The sequence below is a fragment of the Pungitius pungitius genome, chromosome 3 (assembly GCF_949316345.1).
Source record: "Pungitius pungitius chromosome 3, fPunPun2.1, whole genome shotgun sequence".
Classification (NCBI taxonomy): domain Eukaryota; kingdom Metazoa; phylum Chordata; class Actinopteri; order Perciformes; family Gasterosteidae; genus Pungitius; species Pungitius pungitius.
This window is the reverse complement of record NC_084902.1, coordinates 14,561,193-14,579,044: the sequence shown is the minus strand read 5'-3', so window position 1 is coordinate 14,579,044 and position 17,852 is coordinate 14,561,193. Positions and strand designations below refer to the sequence as shown.

The following is a 17,852-nucleotide window of genomic DNA, read 5'->3' as shown; positions in this document are numbered from 1 at the left end:
TCCAGTATAGGAGTGAAGGGCTCAGAGGGAAGCGAGGAGATCTTTTAGGGGGCTGGACTAGTGATGTCAGAACATCAAAGAGGAGGGGCAAAGAGAGTGCAGGACTTAACTCTTTGCTTGTGTCTGACCACCTGCATCTAAGAGGGATTGGTCTGAAATTCCCTGCAGAGTTTAGGACAATAGCTGCCGTCACCACTCTCCCCCTCTAGTTTAACTGTTTGTGTGTGCGCCCAACCAAAAAGGCTCGCATGAAACTGGAGGATATTACTGTAACTGTGAAGAGAAAAGAATAGTAGTTTTGCAGGCTAGAACTGTTGTGCCTTGAGCTGTGAAAAAAAAAAAATCTTTTCATGCATTATTATGAAGGATGCCACATTTGGCATACCAAACTGTTGGGCTGGTTAGAGTAAAATGTCCCATACAAAATACATGAGTGTCATTATTCATAAGATTCCTGCTAACATTTTAAAACTTTTTAACCACTATTTAACCATCAAACCTACTTGTGTGTTTCCTTAGTGAATTATTAAGTAGAAGCTGAGACGAATTTTGAATCTAATGAATGTTCATGTAGGCACTGACACAAACCAAAATATCAAATTGAGGCTAAACGTTAGTGAGAAAGGCTTCTTTTCAGTGGGAAAATCTCTGTGCCCAAACAGATGCCACTATTTGGGAGAATCTCCCCAACTGCTCGCCTGTGTCTTAATCTGCTCATGGCAAAAGTTGATTTCTAGTGCATTCCCAGGCCAGTGGGAATTTCTGCCTTGGCCTGACAACTATTATGGGCTGCCTTTGACATAAAGCCCTACAGGGTCTAAATAGCCTCTATTCTTCGCCCGGCACTGAAAGGGAGCTTTGTGCCAGAGATTCATTAAATTGCACCTCACAGCCCCTTCGTAAAATGGGTCTCAATAATGAACAGTCGATTTAACTAGAAAAGCGGCCTGAGCTGTTAATTTAAAAAGGGGAATAAAGTGCAGTTCAGGCTCAGGGGGCCAGAAGAAATGTTGACCCTAAGGTATCATGGGTATGAAACTTGTGTAGTAAAGTATAACTTGTTCACAGGAGGTTTTGGGGCCGGCCATGAATGCAACGGAGGATGTTTTCCAAGAGCCCGATTATTATGTTGCCAGCACTCATCCCAATTTGAGTGTATGGATCGTCGGGCATAGTTTAACATCACAAAAAATGTCTAATTGGCCACCGCATTTGACCAGAAAATGCAGAAGTTTCAATCTGATCACATTAAAGCCTTCATATATTATTCAAATTTCAAGTTAAGAGACGCTGCAGCTGAATTATTGAAAGGCTTTTACCAAAGTGCATGTTGAGGTGAGGCAGCGACTCGTTTTAGAGTTGGAGGGATGAAAAGAAAAGTCTTAAGCAGCGAGGGAGTGAGGCCGTTAAAAAAAATCTTTCTTATGTTAATTCCTGGGGAGGAAAGGAGACAGTGAAAGTGATAGCACTGATCTAATTATCCGTGGCACTATGCAGCTGAAAAGAAATGCAGAAAAACTCTAACCTGATGAAAAAGAAGTAGTCTTTGCATACTCATCTGGCAAATATATCACAAGCTTTGTAAATTTATAACTTTTAGTTGATCGCAGCGATGCCACACCACGACGTGAGCTTTGAACACCTGGACAAAGTGAGTCTGCCTCACTCTCTTTGCTAGCAGCCTAGTTTTGGCAAAGTGACATCATCACAGTCGTGGCAGCAATACCCTCCCCGACCCCCCCACCGACCCCCCCCCCCCCCTTTTTTCCCCTGTTGTCGAAGGGGGTTTGGCTTTTGTGCCAGTGGGTCATTCACATCAGAGCCTGACGCACGGATCCCGGAAACAAGTTTCTATTGTAGCATGAAGGCTGCGAGGGCGAGAGGGGTTGGGCCGAGGCTGAGGAGTTAGGAAAAAGAATATATAAACAAGAGATTTTGACTTGTTTCCATTCTCCAGACGTTAAGTGAGGGGTGAATTGTTTTTTTTTTATTTAGATTACTGGCCAGGTTTGTTTTAGAGTCAATCACAGAGGTCAAATTACATTTTTTACACTGTCCAAACCAAACGCATTAAGTTTTTATTCTGAAAAAATTGTTTTCTGCTGCGCAGTTTCCCCTTCAACCAGATTGTTAAGATTTCGCTAAACACTTCCTCTGTTCCAGAGAATTTATGGATTCAGCCGCACCCTCAGAGTCTTTGGAAGCGAGATGCTCAGTTCAACGTGATGTGACACACACACACACACACACACACAGGCTTAATCTCTTCCTACTAGTGTGTGGTCCCTGTCTGAGCAGGGACATGCTCTGGGTTTTGGGGTCGGGAGAATACTAATAATACCTTTGATTGATGACCAGTGTCAGAGACTGAGAAAGGGCGGGCAAAATTAATGACTTCTCAAAGACCTGAGAAAAAAAGTTTATGAACGGCATTTAGTGGCGGAGACCCCGTCCTCCCCCACGTTTAAGCAATGTGTCTTTCTACTGGGGTGTCTGAAATCCAGTGAAGCCTGTGACAAAATGTCCAGGCTTTGTGTCGCCCAGTAGAAAATCAACCCACATACCAGTGCAGGACATGTTCCCCCATCTGCCTCACAAAGTCCTGTCATGTCAGGGGACTTTCAAAAGAGGGGGCAAAAAAAGAAAAAGAATTGGGCCTGAATAGTTTAAAGGGAATTAAAACACAAGACATGCTTTCATTAGCAGTCCAAACGTTTTAGTCTCAGTAGTTTCATGACACTTGATTTTTTGAGTCATTCATGTTTGTTAAATAGAAGGGAAAAAAAACTTCAAAAGACTTTTTGGTCCCTGCCGATTCCTGATTTACTTTTAACCTTCCATCAACCCTCCGCAGCCTCTCTGGCACCCGGGGAGTTGTATTAATAATATTACTAGCAGGGGGGCAACAAACCCAGGTCTATGAGATGCCTTAGTGCAGCAATTTAGGGCTTTAATGGCAAGCCAGTGAATGAATGTGAGCCAGGGGGAATCCCACAGGTTGGTCCACAGGGGAGAGGTCAGCAGGCGGAGCTGCAATAATCTCCCACCACTGACTTTATTGCCCTCCTCCGATTGGGTTTTTATTAAATCACAGCCCCATGCTATTGTTCCTGCTAGGTGGAAATAACTAAAAAAGGCCAAGTCTCGCGAAAACCCGACAAAGAGTTGGCTTTAAAGAGTAACTCAACATCCTTACATGATCCCAAGGCAATTATGACAATTTCATCAGTAGCTTTTTAATCCGTTTAACCCGGTAGACAACACATTAAGTATAGGTGGTGTAAAACAAATAGAAAACTTTAAGAGCGAGGAATGCAGAAATCAAGTTAAATAACAGTAAATAAAACACTTACTTTAAAAGAAGAACTACACCAGAGAGACACCAATGACTAATCATCAACAATTATGTGGGGTCTTTTAATGATGAAATTGAAAAACAAAAATTAAATGTAAAGTGGTATTAACTAAACATATCCCTGATTGTACCACAGAATAGCAACAATAAAACACAAGCTTGGAGACAGAGAGGCCTAATGGGTTTTTGGCTAAATGCTGTGATGCAGATAAACCCTAAACTGAGGACACGATCCAGTCATTTGATGGCAATAATGTGAGTAATGTAAGAAAAAAAAGACAGTTGTGAATCTAATTTATGTATTCTTCTAATGGAGAGCCTCTAAGCAATTGGAAAAGTATAGTTTGGCCTTAAAAAAATGGAGCGTGCCTCATTAGGTGGAAGGGAATTGAAGTCTAATATACATAAGATTGAAAGAAAATCATTCCCATGTAATTAAGGACGTTGCTATTAAGATCAGGAGTTCAGAGCAATTTTTGCAAAAAGTGATCCTTCAATGTGAAAATATGTTTTTCCACAACATTGGGTGTAGAAAAAGGCTCAAGCTTTGGCATAACGATGCAGGGAGCTTCTTGTGGAAACTGTCACATGAATTAAAGCTAGGTTCCTGTGACATTGTGCGGACCTTCAGGTGCTAACAGGCTTGAGGGGTCTTTTAGCCTGCTTGATCCACTTTCGAAAGTACATGACCTCTAACGCCCGGGCTGCGCGGACTGAAGGTGGGTCGTAGTCATTTCTGTAGCGGAGGTCCAAGTGATGAGCTCCGTCGGGGATAACAATGGAAACCAGGGAGTCTGTGATGTTGGAGGTCACTCCACCGGACGACCACGGGTCGAGTCCTCCGTTACTGAAAAGCGACAGCAGAGGCTGTGATAAGAGACTTGTGTGCCACATGTAAGGGGAGGGGGGGGGGGGGGGGGGGGGGCTCATTTACATAAAGCAACATAACGGCTTGTACAAAGAACCCAGTGAATCGGATAAAATAACCTACATTCTTATTTTTCATCTGCTGCAGTACGCCAACTTCATAAGCTTTTAACGCAGAATTTAAGATTTAATTAGAATAAAAACACAATAGACGCAATCATTTTACCTGACTAAACCAACCCTGCTTGTGTCGGTGTCAGACAACCCCCCGTGTGGACTGCCACTCCTTTTTTGTCGGTGCCGTCTTAATACTTGTTGGATATGTTATGACAATTTGTTCGAGTTGCTTTCAAAAGTGAGAGCCAGACCTGACAAAAGCAGCTGCACGTAGTCACCTGCATAAAACCCGCCTCAGTGTCCATGCCTCAGCCACATTGTCACCCCCTGTTGCTCCGCTTTTGTTAGTCAGAAGCCGGTCCAAATCAGAAATTGTGAATGTCTCTCACGGCACTCAACCGACCAAGAAGCGTTTCACTACCTGAAGATGATGTTGCTGTGCGAGGCGATGTCCTTCCCCCCGTAGAGCGTGCCGGCCCAGTCCGCCCGCGGCCTGACGCCAAACATGGCGTTGCACTCGTCAGAGAAGGCCTTGAAGTTCCACTCCTCGGGTTCGAACATGTCCTGCACGCCGTCTGTGCACATGGGCATCACCATCTCCGTGCAGGCCTGCGGGAAGAGGGATCAAAACGCGTATTCATCGTGACAGGTCAAGCTGCCCGCTGACACGGGTGTGTGCGCCGTGCGATTTATTTAGAACGACAAGGCTGGCAGCCCCCCCCACACACACACACAAACACACTCGCCCCCCCAACCCCCTGCCGCACCTGGTAAAACCAGCCGAGGAGGCCGAGGCTGCCGGTTGCAGTCTGAGATGTGTTGAGGCAGGAGGAGCTTCCGGTGAAGTTGTAGTAGACCTTTGCTGCCTGGGAGACGCCGTGCAGCAGCTGGTAGTCGGACACACCCGGATTGTAAGCCAGATGTTTGCACACCACCTTGAAAAAAAAGCAACGCGCGAACAAGCAAAACACAATAACGGAATTAAGTCTATGGTTGCATTACAGTGGAGGAGAGGCCTTGACAGCTTCCTGAAATTCCTTTGTGTATTGAATTCAATTTAAAAAAGAAAACATATTTAATGACCTTGTGTCCGAGTTGTTTATAACACTGCAGCGTTCTTTCGGGGCTCAAAGTGTTTTTCCACATAAAAAGTGGTGGCGCCTACTTTGCATGTGGAATTCCCTGGAATGAACTTGGATTTATCGCTGTAATCTTGGCACCAGGAGGTAAAAGCGCACATTTACTTACAGCCAATGATCTAAATGTTGCTCCCCTCAATACCATTTTGTTGGACCGCGGTTGATTTCCTTAGAATTAATAGCGCGGATGATAAATATTTGAGTTTCAGCCTGTGTTTAATTTCACCGTGTGTTGTTATGGTTGCAGCAGCAGAGTTGGCTGCTGCTGTTGTTCTGCACTCTTTGTGAGGCGGACAAACTGGGCTTTCTTGTCCTGAGGTTGGAGGGGAGCTGCGCTAGTGTGGAGTCTGTTACTAAGGCTTTTGTCTTCAGGGTTGGGGAGGAGTTGGTGGTCGATGGATGAGGAGGGCCACAGACATGTCCAACCAAAGATTTATACCATGAAAAAAAAAAAGAGAAGAAAAACACTGCAATTGCTCCAAAGCATCTTCTCCTTACTTTTCAGATAGGATTAGGCTTATACATTCATCTCTGCCAACAGATTTCCCTCCTCTAAGCCCTCAATACCCCGTTCTCACACTCACTCAGATAATCACATTAGCTTTGTCATTAAAAAAAGCTCCTCTTTGCACCCACTGCCTAAACCGCTTAAACCACCCATAGGGGTCGCATACATTAAAGGCAAGTAGCCAAAAAACTCATAATGACCCTCTAGTGTTTGTTTCCAGTGACGCTGCCGAATCTCTCCAGAGCAGAACGGATAAACAAATAAGCAGAGCGAGAGAGCGCATCGCACTGGTAAAGGCTTTAGTCCCAGGAGGGGTGTCGAAGCCCCGAACAGAGAGAGTCCGGTTCAACAGCTTGGTTTGAGGACGTGACACGTCCAGGTGACTGGTGGACTGCACTGCATCCAAGTCAACCAGCCGCAGCCGCTAAACTGTGACAAGCTCTCGCAGGAAAACAAAAAAGGACATTTTGTAATGACGGGAGTTTATCCATTTCGGAAAAAGTCATGCCATTGTTTTTTCACCTCAAGTGCCTGGTGAAGCATTTTTTTACAGACTCATGGAATCGAGAGAGGCGACCCTTTGTTTTCGCCACCTCAGGAGCCGCGCTGGGCGAACGTCCGCTTTCTGTGCCGTCATGCCCCGAGAGAAACACCTCAGAGATCTGACGGGGTGCCAATGAAAGACCCAACGGTACCAGAGGAAGAAAAGAGCGCCGGCTTACTTGTAGCCGCTCATCTAAAGAATACTTCAGATCTAAAAAGAAACGAAGTCCTTATGAATATGGATGAAGTTAATTGACAGCTGTTGTCTACAAAAGCTTGGAAGACCACAACAAACGCAATCGTCTTAATGACATATTTGCTTTAAATCACAGGCTGTCGGGCGCTTAACTAAAAGGCAAACCAGATATTATGTTGCAATAAAGTTGGCAAGGAGTCAATTCCAGTTTAAAATGTTATTAGCATCTGTTTTTTCCTCCACAAATGTGCCTTTAAATCTTAATTGACGAGGGGATCTCTGTACCGTGATCGGCCAGCGAGGGAGGGGCTGCAGAAAGTTGGCTTCGTAGGGGTAGTCCACCATGGCCAGGTTCACCCAAGTCTCCTGAAGCCAGTTCTTGAAGCCGACAGCATCGCTCTTGTTTTTTAGAGGGGTGCATAGACTGAACTCTTGGGACAGCCACTGCAGACCAGACGCTTGTTCAAAGAGAGGAAAAAATGTTTATCAAATGTCACTACTGAATTTAGACTGGGTACTAAACTTTGAATATTGTTGTTTCAAACAATATAAACCAAAGTATGTTTTTTCCTCTATAGCTCACATGGGTTTGGTAAATAATAGAAAATAAAATAGTAAAATAAGTTCCTCAAAACAAGTTTAGTTACAAAAGAACCACTATGATGTCATTTATGCACAGAAAATGTCAGTATCATCTGTTCAGAGAAGTGTGGGGACAAAACGGCCTTTTATGTATCTTCCGCAAAAATTAGTATTAATCCTTATACTTTAACCATCACGGCTAAACCGTGAATTGCTACTCACATTAAAGTATCCAATTAGTTGTCTAAATAACACATCTTCGTTCTTGTTATCTTTTGATGCAACAGATGCTACTAGACAGATGCTATACATCGTCCATCTGTTGGAAGCTTCTCGGTCAAAGTTATAAAAAAGGTACCATGACCCAGATGTTTTCCCTGGTTAATTGTGTTGTTTAGTAATATGACAAACAGCAGGCTTTTACAGTACGTTCTTACTTCTACTCTAATGGGATGGCACTCAGTTTGAGACTGATGTAAGAGTCTCTTTTGTTTTTGCCATTCCTTTAAAGAACTTTATCAAAATCAATTTTGAGAATAATTGATGAAATCTTTGGAATTCAGATTGGTACCTTTATAAATAATGTATAAGCTGTGGATAATGGCTTTACTAATATGTGTTACTGATGAACAGTCATAAGCTATTAAGACCTTTTGTGTTGCCAGGTAGTGGTCTCCTCCCACCGCCCATATAATTCTCCAACATGACACTTATTTGTAGCTCAATGGAATTGATCTGAAAGTTAATATATTTGGTCAATTAAATTAATTTAAATGCCCTCTTTTAAATTAATTAAAATGAGGATTCTCTCTGACCTGGCAACTAGAGGGTTAATGTTATTAAAAGCATACACCTGTTCTATGAATCATGAGTAAATGTTAAAGCCATTACTTACAGCTTATAAAGCCTTTATTAAAAGGGGCATCTCATTAGAAAGTGGGTTCGAACATTTTCATTCTTACCTTTTACCAGCAAGGTGTGATCTGAATAACAAGTACCACACAACGCAATAAAGCTTCTTCCTACAGTTTAGGATTGCCGAATTGGAAAATGTACCAGAGGGATCCCGTAGGCAAACTCTCTAATTCTGATCTGATCTGAATACTAAAGGACTGAGGTAGTCTGAGTTATGCAGGTTGTAAATCTTATGGATCCACACATAACAATCTGTTCTCTGTGCCGCCGAGAGGCTCCAGACTTTATAACCACTTTATATAACAAGTTTTAGTAAGAGCTGTCTGGTTTCAGGCTTTAGCAGGCAATGAATTGAACACACAATGTGGAAAAACGTGCAGAAACTCTTAAAATCCAGGAGGCTTTCTCGTACTTGTGATAAAATGTGGTTCATTTATCATTCTGCATTTTTCAAATGTTTTTTTTTCCCCCAAAAATCTGACAGGAAGGATGAATCAGCCAATCTTGACTGTACAACTTACCAGTGGAAGAGACATTGTTAATGGCCTTCCAAGACTTTCTGATGTTTGTGTCACAGTTGTACCCACTCCTGGCGTAGTCCTGTGTGACTATTTTGTAAAAGTCTCCACACGGCACAATACCGGTGAACTGCCAAATTGGTGCCGAAGCTGCCAATGCTCTGAAATACAATAAGCAGGAAAAAATGTCCACTTTTATGTCTCAGAATCACACATGCCACACTAGGTATTACACTCCATTATACTAGTTTATCTTTTAAATAATTTGTGTAACAAATATTCCCCTTAAATCTGTTGTGGAATCCAGCCTCAAGGTTTCACCACATCCGCACTAACGTCTCACCCAACAACTATATTGGGGTATTTCATCCTGAACCAGGCGGCGAGCATCCCTCCGTAGGAACCTCCGACAGCGATGACGGGGCTGTGCTGAGCTCCGGGTAAAGTGCTCTTCAGGTTCTGAATCAGCACTGCGAAATCTGCCAGGGCTTGCTCCGAGGTCAGGTAGTTCAGGTGCTTGCTGTCCTAAAAAGGCGTGTGACAAGTATGATAAGAAATGAATACATTTTTTTTAAAAAGGAGAAACGGCCCTGACATTGAAACGCATTCTTTTAGAATAAACGTTTTTTTTTTATTGTTGTTTTTTTGTTACTGACCCAGAAAAGGTAAAAAAACTTAATCCTTTAGATTTGAATCAGACGTAGATGTACTCATAAACACCGCATCTTCACTCACGCTATAAGAGTCTTGTCCAAATGGCAGGGACTCTCCATAGTAACGATGTTCTGCAAAAACCAGCATGGCTCCCAGCTCCTCCGCCGTTTCCCACATGAAGCCCTGACACAGAGACGGAAACGGAGCCACTGAAGCAGGAGCTGGGATTATGTGCAGCGCCAATGCAAGGCCACAGGTGAGGTGCTCACAGTGTTGTTGCAGAACCAGGTGATGTCGCCCTCGTTGCCAGTGTAGAACAAAACGGGTCCCCCGGGCCGCTGCCAGTGTTTGTGGGCCACAAGGTATCTCTGTTTGAAGGTGCCATCCTCGAGGAAACCGAAATGATCAATCTGTGAGACAGGAAACCGGTGAAATGAGTGCGTCACCTTAGACGTATTCTTCGCGAGCTGATCAACAATATAAATCGCTCTCGCAGCAGTTGAACTGTGCAGCTCAATTGAATGCAATATACGGGTCTCAGTCCGGCGGGCGTCAACTACTCGCCGTCGGATCGGGATCGGTGGAGACGTGGCTTGGGGCCAACGTGGGAAATGACAGTCCAGAGGTTGGATTCTGGAGTAATTAGCCCCTATTTGTATAAAGATATGTTGGAGCCGGTTTAAGGGATGCCGCATTAGTTCCCCTTTAGATGAGCTCCGAGGTGTCCTTTCATCCAAAACTCAGGGATTCCGGGGCGTCTTCTCCTTTCAAGGATTTTCCCTGTATTCTTTATGAAACAAAGGCCGAGAGAAACCAACAACTTCACAGAGCCGACGGCCCCATGAGGCGGTCGAGTTGTCTAACCCCTCGAAACCGCACCCGCTTAACACAAAATGTTTTTTTTTTGTTTTACCCCCCCCCCCACCCCCCCACAGTCCCCTTCTCGCTCACTTCCCTCCTCAGTGGACACACAAAAGGCAGCAATTTTATGAGCCAGTGACACCAAAAAGATTCTGGGGCCTCAATGTGCTCATTCAAGCCTTGACTCCTCAGGGCTTGGCAAATGCTTTTAAGTGTGAAGGGACCATGAGACAGTTAAAGGAAAAGTTTGGCAGTTTGGAAGCTAAATAAGTCTCAATAGTGTTGGTCATCCAAAGAGTTATGGAAGAATTGTCTGAACATTTAAGAGGTTTTCAATTTCTTATACCGGGATTGTTAAAACGGTAGACGTCCGATCTCAAGAGTGAAACAAATTGTGCTGCAGCACAAACACAAATTCCTTCCTTTGAACTATGATGTAAATACCAAACTCAAGTGGTTGAATAAATTAAGACCCCCGCCAGCCTTCCGGTGAGTACATTTGTACCTACTCAGTATGCACATCACAAAAACACAGTCCACAGGTTTCGTAACAAGTCAGCGGCCTGATGAGTGGCGCCACCATGTGGTTCATGCGGGCAGCACTTACTGGACATCTGTTAGACCAGAGCTTCGACTTTTCAATGGGAAAATAGACTGTCGAGTTACAGTCTCACAAATGTAGACAGAGGGGAAACAAGCAAAGCACGAGCTCCAGTAGACAACAGCAGGTAATTTGGGAGGATGCTAAAGGACGCTTCCATTCATTGTCCGGGGGTCAAAGTGCAGACGGGAGGATTTCCTCTTGTGGATCACTCGGTGAGTGCTCTCACAGCAGCTCGTCTCATGGAGAGCGTAAAAAAAAGGCAACATGATTAATGATTCTTTTGTAACAAAAAAAAACCCAAATAACAGCAGGCTTGTTGCTGCTAATGGAAAGTGAATTGCAGGGATTTTATTCAATTTACTTATTGCGAAACAAGCATGTCAGCTGTTGTTGATTGGCTAAAGAAGAGCATATGAGAGAAGACAATGGACAACAGAAGGGAGGAAACGGTTTTTATCATCTTGTCGGCGTGGCTGATTAGGCAGGATGTCGTGGGCTGGACCAGGTGTGGAGCATTGTCTCCTAATCCAAATACTGTCTGGTGAATGCACGCTATCAGTAGTTTGTTAATATTACACTTCAGACTGCAGCTAACGGCTGTTCTCCTTTTTTGATGAATCAGATGATCTCATTTGTTGACTGAATGTCAGGTCTATAAAACATCAGGAAATGGAGTTTCAAATCCTCTCATCAACTCTAAAAATCCCAATATTCTGTGCTTTTCCAAATACACTTAATATTAATAATTTGTGTAAAATTCTAATGAGTTTATCGTTGGTTTGAACAGCTTCATTGTTTTTACTTCCTCAGGTTTTTTAGTTTGTACAGATATGGATCTTGGGAAAAGCTTGAAAAGCTCCCCAACATCCATCTTAGCAGAGAAAACAGGCCTAAATGTCCAAACAAACTGCAGTCCAAGAGGTCAACACAGACAGATGCCCGACTGTGAATGAGAGTTGAGTTTAACTTCCACGGCATCCCTGACCTCAGGAATCAGAGAGTCGCAGTCTGAGTCAGGTTCACTGTGAACGACCTGCTGCGTTAACGTACCACTGAGTCAACAACATGCAATACGATCCTCCATCAAATAATAGCAAAAGGAAAATCTAAAGGCTTGGATGAAAATGCCTTAACCCCCCGCCCCCCCCGCCGCCCCACACACACACACACATCATTAGGTAAAGTGTTGCACAGTCACAAGGCCCCAGAGACCTGTCTAGGCAGGAAGCCAGGAGGGATAATTGCCGCTCTGCTGGCAGGAACAGAACCGACTCTGATGGTTTTCCCTTCACTACCGGAAGCCCGAGGGAAACAGCTATTGTCGGCAGACTTCACTCATGAGCAATCTCTACGGAGTCAGTGCATTGCCATTTTAGAAAGAGCAAGTGATGCAGATATCAGTCAACAACAAACAATGCTTTAAAAGGATTTGGGTTTTGTAAAGATCATTTTGACGTACAACATTAGTTTGAATGTATTCACTGTAATAATGTTTTGTTCGGGGCCAAATACAGGGATCCTATTTACTCAATTGAATGATGTTTTTTCTGCAACACTAAATTCTGCCATTATACGGTGCAGACCAAACATGTAAAAGTGAAGTGAAACAGAAACGAGGTAGAAGTATAAATGAGGAAGGAACCAAACTGAATAAAAAATAAACATACATAGGTTTCATAAAACAAATGACAAAAAAAAACTATAAAGATGAATGTCACACTCACCTTCTGATCAAAATAAAATGTGTCATAGCTGATGGGGGTCTCAGCGGAGTCAGATGACCCGCCGAGCCCGGTAAACATTTGTGATTTAAGGGCGATCACGTGCAAACAGCCGAGGCACAGCGCCAGGATGCCGGTCACTGCGGCTCCGTCCAATCCCCGCTTCACGAGTCCAGCCCGCATCGCTGCTGCGGTCCGACACGGCTCACAGCGGGACGGATCCACAGCACATTGCCACGAGGCCGTGGGGTCGCTCTCTGTGGCTCCTCGCACTGGGAAGAGGAGAACTGTCCCGTAGCAGAGAGGAAGTGAGACTCGCCTGTCAGCGTGTTCAGACAGCTCGTGACCTATATTTAGCAACGCCGGGAGGGAGGAGGGGAGACGGGGGAGAGGGGGGGCAGCACAGGAGCAGGAGTCTTCAGGCTTCCCAACATTTTGAACAACTTTCATAAGGCTGTAGCCGGCTAGCATTCAGTTAGCAGGGCGAGCAGAAAGCAGATGGGTCCCACTGTAAATCTCGCAAGGGTTGATGGGAGTTTTAGGTTGATGCGCGTAATAAGCAAGTAAAAAGGCTTCAGAATGTATACAATAAGCGCTAAACAGAAGTGAGTTGCACTTAACGCTGCGCAATAAGCCTGTCTTGTTGCCATTTGCTTTCAGAGTAAAAACCCTCTTGTGTATCGGCTTTTATTTTGAAAGAATATCCCGGAACTGTTCTGACAAGTGGGAAGTGAGCAATTAAGCTACTCTGTTTATCTGCTTACTTAAACTGATTTAACGTGAACTATTCAAAAGTAATACAAATTTCATTAGTATTACATCTCAGTTTGATGAAACACGTGTGAATCTAAAATCCCAAGTGTTTACTGCAATATTAAATGCTTCAAATTGGCGGAAATGCAGTCGTGCCAACTAACCGACGCCTCTGGGAAATGTAGTGGTGCATGCTTTATCTTTTTTTTAATAAAGTGTGCACTCTTACCTATGTGTTGATGCTAGGACAGGTTGATCTGTGTTTTTAAAATCAAGAGTGTGTCACCTTTAGTAGTGACAGCAAGATGCAATTGTTTCAGGAATCATTCTGTACACGTAAAGAAAAAGAAGCACAACATCCCAATAGTGTTTTCCTTTGTATTAGCCATTTGTGTTGACAAGAAGATGAAATGGATTAACAATACGTCACTGCTGTTAAGTCTAAGGTAAAAGGCAAAACAAACTGCTCGCCAGTTTTACAAAGGGATTACTGAAAATAAAACGTATAAAAGCAAAGTGCGAAGAAGTACTACAAGTCTGTACAAGAAAATGTTACAACAAAAATAAGTGTGCAGTATGCGGCATTGTGCAATACAGTACATTACAGTTATGTCAGATTTATGAAAGATCAAGTTAAACACTACAAATTATGGAAAACAACATGCTGGACAATCAAAAGATTTACAATAAAAGCATATGAAGTACAACGTCATATACAATACATGAACATACCCCTTCACACAAATAAGAAGTGATACAATTTCATGGCTAGGCAGCAACCACAAAAGCCAGACATATTCATGTCTATGGATAAAAATAACAGCTGACAGTCCAATAAAAAAGGCAATTGATTAAACTGTTAATAACTTCTGATGACTGACAATATCTAAGGCTTTCCCAACTTCTTTATTCTACATCAACCAACTAATTGCAAGCACTGCCAGTATGCAAATAATAACAATGAGGGTGTCACTGAATACTCTTTCAATGTAGTATTTATATGTGTATTTCAACACATATAATTGATGTTATCTGACACAATAGAACATATTTTAGCAGCAAGTACAAATTTTCTAGTGGGAAAAAATACTTCACAGTTTGAAGTGTTGGGTTCAAATAACTACGCAGAAATGAGATTACGAAAGCCAGCAAGTTGACTGCAAGGCTCAGAGCAAAATACCTTGTGGGAATAACTGATTGTGCAACAGGTTTTTGTGTAAGTTTACGCGACTCAATGTACTGTCTGTAAACATTTAGTTACCATTTGCTGATAACCTCGGATGATCATGACACTTGTTGTCAGCTATGTAGAATCTGTAACAAAATACCTGGTTGAAATTTTTACTCACGTAATACTGACTGCTGGTGAATACTGATGTTTAATGAAAGTGGATCCAAACAAAAACATTTTGCCATTTCCCTACAAAGAGGACAAAATGGAGCCCTAATCAGATTCCTGGATGCATCAGGCAGACATACTCTACATCCCGTTGCATTGGCAACATCTAAAATGCTTGTTCCTTGAAGGCCAAACTAAACTCCCTTGTACAGCTTTTAAAAAAGCCCAGGACTAGAAATGACGGGACTAAAAAGTGGCTTCACGCCATCTTAGAGGGACGGAGGCCTTGACAATCTGCCCTCTACAGTCTATGGCTACTGAGTTAAAATGACCAGAAGTCTGGGCTCTCCCTAATTGACGTTGCAGCAGCTCAAGTAACTGATGGTTTTACCCTCACCGGGCATCGGGGCAGTGTCATTGTTATCCAGCTTGTTCTGCTTGGCCTCGCGAATGAGTTCGCAGGCCAAGTCAAGGAAAAGTTTCTCAACATTGTCGGACTCTTTGGCTGAGGTCTCCAGATAGAGCATGCTCTGAGCCTCAGCGAAGTCTTCGGCCCTCTGCCGAAGAACCTCTCTCTTCTCTGCCAGATCTATCTTATTACCTGGAAGAAACATGACAGGTAAGAACGCAGCAGGCCCCAGTGGTGAAGGTCATGGGGGCCGATGGAAGTGAATGCGAGTGTGCATGCGTGCGTGGGATGGATAAAAACAAAAGACCATGTGTTGGATTTCTGCTCCAGATCTCTTTACTGAGAGGTCGCATCACATGTATGTTACCAAAACTGGCTTTGAATTTACCAAATCTTTTCGGAAACTTCTCGCTTCAATTTAAGTGGTCTCCCAAAACCAGGCCAGTTCCAGTCAAATATGGCGAACACTAATATTCACAGTGTTCTCAAAATGAACAATGAGCCTGATCCCTTGGTTATTAAAGCGCAAAGTAAGGCTTCTTACCGACTAATATAGTCACCACCTGGTTGTTGGCATACTGCTCAATCTCCCTCAGCCACTCTGGAAGGCACCGGAAGGAGTCCTCACAAGTGATGTCATACGTGAGAATGAGGGCGTTGGCACTACGGTAATAACTCTGAGTAATGGAGCGAAATCGCTCCTGTCCAGCTGTGTCCCATATCTGCAGCTGGAAAACACAATACAGGAAATGAGCAACTTCTCATCCAGATTATTACAAAGAATAAAAAATATATACATTTAAGACTGTACCTTGACCTTCTCCCCTTTAATTTCCACGGTTTTAATCATGAAATCTACTCCAATAGTAGCCCCTTGTCCAGGTGGGAAAAGGCCCTGAAACCAAAACGGAATTATTCAGTCTGATATTCTCACACTGTGTAATTTAGTAAATCCAAACTCAGAAGCTCAGACAGATACAAACCTGAGTAAAGCGCCGGACAAGGCATGTCTTCCCAACTCCAGCGTTTCCTATCAGAACTATTTTGAACAGGTAGTCATAATCTTCCATGCTCATGCTAAACTGTGAAAAGGAATAAAAGGAATGATAAGTACGTTACATGTCATTAAGCTGACGCTTTTATCCAAAGCGACTTACAGTAAGTGCATTTCAACCATAAGTAAATGCACTGATTTACATTGAGACACATTGGTCTCAATTGCACATTCTGAAAAGTAGTCTGAAGACAGACTGTGAAGATGTTGAGAAAACATTCCAGCTGTTATGAAACTGGTGTAAAGGCCGACTGACATCTGGCCTAAATAACCTCAATTTAAAATGTTGTGTTAAATATGGCCTATCAACAGAATATAAATACCAATGCACATCTAGCTCATTTGTTCACATACACTGATTCAAAAGATAAAACCAAATGTCTCTGATCATCAAGTCTCAGTTCAATGTTTATCAATCGGTTACTGATTGAATTATAATTTAAAATCGATGTTCCATCATGTAAGACTCGAACATCTTGAAAACACTATGTAGTTTGAAATCAAAGGTTTCTATTTCACATCTTCCTCCCATTGCTGTGCACATTGGGGTTTTGGATAGAGCAGTTTTTTGGGGGGCCGTGCACCACTTTGGGGGGGGGACGGGGGGTTATAATGGAGCCACGGAGGCTCGTCACACTGTTTTGGGCGAATAGTCCGCAATAACAAGCACCTGTAAACAACGTTTTGCGGCTTCTCTCCAGTCAGCATCAGCACGCCACACAGAGGCGCGTGAGACGCGCGTCCACCGGGGCGGTAACGGACTATTTAGGAGGGATCAGCGGTGAGGGTCGGGCCTATATACTTGCGTGAAAAACTACATGTTTAAAAAAAAAAAAAGAAGCAAATAAAACAAATCAGGAAATAAGGCTGTTGCTTGCAAGACTACGTGATGCATTCAATTGCCAGCTAGGATACAATAAAGCATATTTTAGGGTTTTACTCAGATGAAACCATCTGCACAAATAACCCGTTTGTGTCGCATTTCCTCTTTCTTCGTCTCATCTTGTTTGGTAAAGGAAAGTAACACAGTAGCATTTTGCACACACGTATTCTCAGCTGACGTGACATTCCTCCCTGTAAAAATGCGTCGTTTTCAGTCTGGCTTGAGAGCCATTAGGGCGAAGCTAGCAACAGTAGCAACAAGCAGCTACCGAGTGACTATAGCCATTTTGGCACTATTTGCACACACAAGGGAGGAAAAATATATCCAAATTGGCCTTGAGCATCGATTCTGTAAATGGTTTTCACTTACCAAAAACACGGGGAGATCCCCGGACTTATAACTACTTGGTATGCATAGGTCACCTCATCAAATAGGCAAAGCCGCTGCTGGGCAGGGCATAAATCCTCTGGCTGTGTTTCCTCAGCAGCAGTTTGTAGCAGAGGAGGAGGAGGAGATGGAGGAGGACTGCATTCAATGATGTCATCAGCTCAAATACAAAGTAGCATCTACTCGAGTAACGTTACTGCACTTCACTGCTCTTATTTCTGTCGTATATCTATATCGTACACTTTTTTGCTCTAAATTATATCATTTTGCCAGGGGACATTTATCACGGTGCATACGTCTTGACCACATACCTATATGCACACGTTAAATAAGTACAGGCATGAGGCAACTATTTTATAAAAGGGAGAATCTTCCAATCGAGCACTCAAGTTGTCCGTGTGTGTGAATTTTAGGACAACAACCTGCTCATAATAATAGTACCAGTAG

At 43.2% G+C, this 17,852-nt stretch overlaps 2 protein-coding genes across 2 annotated transcripts; both read right to left on the bottom strand.

Moving 5' to 3' along the window:
* Window positions 1–3,313: 3,313 nt before the first annotated feature.
* On the bottom strand, window positions 3,314–13,233 carry prcp (prolylcarboxypeptidase (angiotensinase C)). Its single transcript, XM_037458779.2, has 9 exons — window positions 12,584–13,233; window positions 9,664–9,804; window positions 9,476–9,577; window positions 9,084–9,265; window positions 8,744–8,901; window positions 7,011–7,183; window positions 5,107–5,274; window positions 4,761–4,948; window positions 3,314–4,202 (listed from the first exon to the last, which is right to left on the bottom strand). Exons 1-9 carry the CDS (start codon window positions 13,049–13,051, stop codon window positions 3,983–3,985), a joined length of 1,800 nt encoding a protein of 599 aa, XP_037314676.2. The 5' UTR covers window positions 13,052–13,233; the 3' UTR covers window positions 3,314–3,982.
* A 464-nt stretch (window positions 13,234–13,697) lies between these two features.
* On the bottom strand, window positions 13,698–17,537 carry rab30 (RAB30, member RAS oncogene family). The gene is made up of 5 exons (XM_037458790.2): window positions 17,388–17,537; window positions 16,065–16,163; window positions 15,893–15,976; window positions 15,626–15,809; window positions 13,698–15,273 (listed from the first exon to the last, which is right to left on the bottom strand). The coding sequence occupies exons 2-5, from the start codon at window positions 16,155–16,157 to the stop codon at window positions 15,023–15,025; spliced, it is 612 nt and encodes a 203-aa protein (XP_037314687.1). The 5' UTR covers window positions 16,158–16,163; window positions 17,388–17,537; the 3' UTR covers window positions 13,698–15,022.
* Between the last annotated feature and the right edge of the window lie 315 nt (window positions 17,538–17,852).

Bases quoted from the DNA above. Each gene is read 5' to 3' on its own strand.
- prcp (XM_037458779.2), bottom strand. From the start codon at position 13,051: ATGCTAGCCGGCTACAGCCTTATGAAAGTTGTTCAAAATGTTGGGAAG. The intron at 9,578-9,663 runs GTGAGCACCTCA...TCTCTGTGTCAG, and splicing joins CCTGGTTCTGCAACAACACT to GGCTTCATGTGGGAAACGGC. The intron at 8,902-9,083 runs GTGAGACGTTAG...ATTGTATTTCAG, and splicing joins TACCCCAATATAGTTGTTGG to AGCATTGGCAGCTTCGGCAC.
- rab30 (XM_037458790.2), bottom strand. From the start codon at position 16,157: ATGAGCATGGAAGATTATGACTACCTGTTCAAAATAGTTCTGATAGGA. The intron at 15,810-15,892 runs GTACAGTCTTAA...TGTGTTTTCCAG, and splicing joins TTAAAGGGGAGAAGGTCAAG to CTGCAGATATGGGACACAGC. The intron at 15,274-15,625 runs GTAAGAAGCCTT...TGTTTCTTCCAG, and splicing joins GGTGGTGACTATATTAGTCG to GTAATAAGATAGATCTGGCA.